Genomic DNA, 4,423 nt, shown 5'->3' on the forward strand with positions numbered 1-4,423 from the left:
AGATATATAATCAAATTATAATCTAAAATATTTGGAAGTTGTATTTTTTTTCAACCAACGTAGTATATTGGCCAAGTCTAACAGAGAATTGTACACTACTTTTGCTTATGCTATTTTTGTTGTTCTGCATATAGAACCATAATATCATTTGTATTGAGAATGATATTAGACATGGGCAGCAATCAGCATGACCATAATATCAATACCTAACATACACAATGGGTTTTAAAAAGATTTTTCTCTTTATCTCATATTCTGCTCCTATTCATTGCAATGTGCAATATTTAAAATAGTATAATCATAATGTCATATCTTTTTAAATAAGTACATTTCTTTACACACAGAATTCTAGGAATAAAAGGCAGGATTCCATTTCTTGTAAGAATGTTTTTTTTTTCTATTTCTCTTTGCAGTTCATCTCATTCAGATCTTAAAGTCAATCATCCAGAGAAGCAATAATAAAAACCAACCCAGAAAACAAACAAACAGATAATTCTTTCATTTTTTTTTTGTAAACAAAATAAAGTGAAATAATAAAAAACAGCCATAATATTTCTAAAACCCATGATTAAAACCTTATACAAACAGGGTGTTGATTAACCCCTTGGCTGCAAGTGTGACTTGCAACATTTTGTTACATGCCCAGATACCAACCAAAGGGTTAAGATATAAGTATATTTTTTCTCTTATTTGTTCTCTCTCTTTACAGGAAACAATGCAAATATAGATTTTTTTTATCTGTACAGAGTAATAGTGATCACAGTTTTGAATGCAGCTGAATGTGGTTTTTAGAGCCTTCTTATGGGCAAAGTCTGCACTGGAAGACTCAGTAATTTTACAAATCAAAATAAAGTAAGGATATAAAGTCAATTCCAGTCATTTTATATATTTTGTCCTGTGTTAGTGGTAGGAAAGGAACGAAATGTCACACAAGTCAAACCACGCAAGTCAAAGTATGAAATAACATGCGATAATGCGAACAGAGTTCAGTTCATTTCGGAAAATCTCTCTCCTCACTTCCTCCTTTTTTTTCTTTTTTTTTTAATTCTTTTTTTATTAAAAAAATTAATTCCTCTTCACAGTTTTAGCGTATTTTTTTTTCTTTTCCAATTTGGTGCATATGCTCACGAAACGTGAGACCATTCATTTTTTAAGCAATTTTATTTTTCTATATGATATATAATAATTTTATATTTCTCTTTATTTATTCATTCTTTTACATAGTCTTGAGTAAAAATTAGCTGCTGCTAGTTTGATTTTGGTCCTGTTAACCTCTTTTCTGCTAAAGAGACCGGCAGAGTGTTGCACCTACAATGCTCTGCTGGTGTCTCTGGCTGGGGCAGGGTTAATGGTAATGAAAGGATGTTAAGTCACGAGTAGTTGAAGATGAGGGAAAGAGGTGAGGACTCAGGACTTGTGCTGGGCAGAGACGCCCTTCCAGTAGTCTAGGATGTCATGGAGATCCTCATCTTTGGCAAACTGGACCTTTTTGCGCAGGGCGTGCCCGGCCGCCATGTACTCTTCTTCTTTGTGGCGCTTGCGATGCAGTTTGAAACGCTCCCAGATGCTGTGAGAGGGTTTGCATGTATATTCTGGGCTGGAGGAATAGCTCAGGTTATGGTAGTGAGGTGAGAGTTGGGAATAAGCCAGCTCTCTGGGCCGAGGTCGAGTTAAAGGTTCCAGTATGGAAGTTTTGCGTCCTCCAAGGTTTTCATGTTGTGGAGGTGGCTGTTGCTGTTGCTGCTGCTCAGCTTGGTGTGAACCTGGATAGGAATGCCGGTGTTCTGTATACTGGCGGATTTTCTCTGCCTCTGCTCTTAAGATGGCAGCAGCTGGAGTCACAGTGAGGATGGTGTCAGCAGTAGGGGAAGTCTTCTCAATGTATTTAGCTTCAGACTTATGAGTCGACCCTTCAGAGCGAAAAGACCGGGGACTACGAATAGATCCACTTGAGGAGGTGCTAGAGCGTTTCGGAGGAGCCTCCATGCTGTGATGCCTTTGTAAAGGGTGGGTGTAGCTTTCCTTGTATACTGGTGAGAGAAAACCATGCTTGCTTGGTATCTGTTCTGAGATTAGTACCAGCTGTGGCTCTGCTGTAGACACTGCACCAGACTTCCCACCCTGAAATGATGTAGACTCTGATTTCAAGGCATCTATGCAATTGTTGATTATCTGATTGACTTTGTCTACCTCTTTTGCAATTGTGGAGATCTCTGCCACAGAACTTTGTGTGTCTGATTGCATTGACAACTCACAATCTCTTCTCTCAGACTGCTCTCCAGTCCGCACCTCCATATAGTTACCTTTTGTAGCTTTAGGTGTCTCACTGCTTTCTATTAATTTGTACTGCTCAACTTCCCCCACTGAAGGCAAATAGGGTATGCGTGATATTGTCTCTGGGCCCATCATTTGCCCCTGTGACAGCTGAGTGATGCTAGGTGTCTCCATTTCTGGGCCATACTTCAACTCAATGATTGTCTTTTTCATGCTACTCCCTGCCTTTTTGTGCTTCTCCTCTTTTTGACGTCTCTTGCGTAGACAATAATACACAATCCCCAAGATGATCACCATACCAAACAGGCAACCAAGGATAGTCATAATATAATGGGTGGCAGTGGATGGCGTAGGCACAGGTTCTGGTTTTGCATGGCTGCGTGTGTAGAAGTCTATACAAGTGTGGTTGAACCTAAGAGAGTTGCGAATGGATGCCACACAGTAAGTGTAATGTGTGTTGGCTTTTAAACCATCCAACTTTATGAACTCTTTTTCTGTCTTCAGGTTTTGAATGTCTGTATAGAAGCTGTTATTGTATTGGACTAAGATGTACATCTTACTGTATGGGTAGGGTATGTCTGCCACCAGAACTGCATCTCTGTGTGTTTCTGTGTTTAAATTGACTTTCAGGCTAACCTTGGAATTAGCTGGAGGTGTGTTTAAATTAATCAATGGTGTAGTACCATCTCCAGAGAAACAGTCATCTTCAGGACATGGGCCTTCAGGAGGACCTGTAGTTACTTGGTACCTTGGAGACATTAAGTGTGGGCTCATTGTATACGAGCCATCTGTGCAGAGTGAAGACAGCATACCAAGAGCATTACGATAGTTGGACCTACCTTGGCCCAACAAGTAGTAGCCAGAATAATCTGGTGGAGAATCGCATTGCATGCGGTCAAAGGTTCGTGTCATGTTTGTGAATATGTCCAACCACCTCAGGAAGCCCAAGAGCTCACAGGAGCAATAAAAAGGGTTACTGTACAACTCACATACAGTCAGTTTGCTGAGGCCAACAAAGGTATTACTGTCCAATCTCTGGAGACGATTCATGGATAAGTCAATGTTCATTATGTTTGGGCACTCCCAAAAGGCATTAGGAGTCACAGTTTCAATGAGGTTTGCTTGGAGGTAGAGATACTCCAACTTGCCTAATCCCCTTAGAATTCCCTCTGTAAGATTTCTCAGTCTGTTGTAACCAAGCTGAAGAACCTGCAGATTGAACTGACCTGCAAAAGCTCCATCTTCTATGTAGGAAACCTCATTCTTTGTGAGGTTGAGGTACGTCAGGTTGCCAAAGCGGCTGAGAGATGAGTAGTGGACACTCTTTATTTTGTTCTCATTCAGTCTCAGGTCCACAATGGTACTATTAATGTGCTGTGGTATAGACTCATAAGGTGGCTGATTCTGGCTGCAGATTGCCAGCCAAACAAAACCTTTGTCACCTTCAATCAACCAGCAGTCTGCCTGTACCTTTCCTGTGTAAAAGAGAGTAAGCAGAAAAACCACCCATAAACACAGTGCTGGCATCATGCTTCCTCTGTGACCTGCCATAGTGAAGTATTGAGGGGCTTCTTTGTGCACTTGAAGCTTATGAAAAAAAATGGATTATAATATTAAGGAGATGTCTCCTTCTCTTATATTTCTCCACATCTGTACAACCAAATGTGCTTTAAACATAAAGTGGTAATCTTTTATCTTTTCCAGAGGAAGACTTTGTTGTGAAAAAAAAAACAGTTTATTAAACTGGACTATTAGAAGCAAACTCTTTGTGCATGTTGAAGGCTGGATTCACAGTCATGAGGATACTGCCATAGACTTTAGTAAGCATGTCTCCAAAGACAATATATTTCCTGTTTTTTAATGAATTTCCACATCTTTCTGCTGCCGTCCATTTGTAGCTATCATCATCAGTCATTTGCAAGTTTTACTTGTGGGCAATAAAGTTGTGTTTCTAATCCATAAGCATTCCTGGAAAAAAGCAGAAACAAGAATATATCAATAAAATGTGTATTTGAGTCTTCTTTTTAAATGGCATTTTTCCTATAGCTCTATAGAAAATTGAAACATATTCAACTGAAATCTTAAAAGGGCATGAAGCTCAAAACAAACTTATGTATAATATTTTATCTATCTATGCCGTTTTTAGGGG

The 4,423-nt window shown here is 39.4% G+C and overlaps 1 protein-coding gene across 1 annotated transcript; it reads right to left on the reverse strand.

Annotated features, from left to right (window-relative positions):
- Positions 1-648: 648 nt before the first annotated feature.
- Positions 649-4,069, reverse strand: LOC128643895 (protein ELFN1-like). The gene has a single exon (XM_053696666.1). The coding sequence runs from the start codon at positions 3,823-3,825 to the stop codon at positions 1,408-1,410; it is 2,418 nt and encodes an 805-aa protein (XP_053552641.1). The 5' UTR covers positions 3,826-4,069; the 3' UTR covers positions 649-1,407.
- Positions 4,070-4,423: the final 354 nt, after the last annotated feature.

Source organism: Bombina bombina, unplaced genomic scaffold (genome assembly GCF_027579735.1).
Source record: "Bombina bombina isolate aBomBom1 unplaced genomic scaffold, aBomBom1.pri scaffold_645, whole genome shotgun sequence".
Lineage (NCBI taxonomy): Eukaryota > Metazoa > Chordata > Amphibia > Anura > Bombinatoridae > Bombina > Bombina bombina.

Excerpts from the sequence above, each read along its gene's own strand:
- LOC128643895 (XM_053696666.1), bottom strand. The coding sequence starts at position 3,825 with ATGGCAGGTCACAGAGGAAGCATGATGCCAGCACTGTGTTTATGGGTG.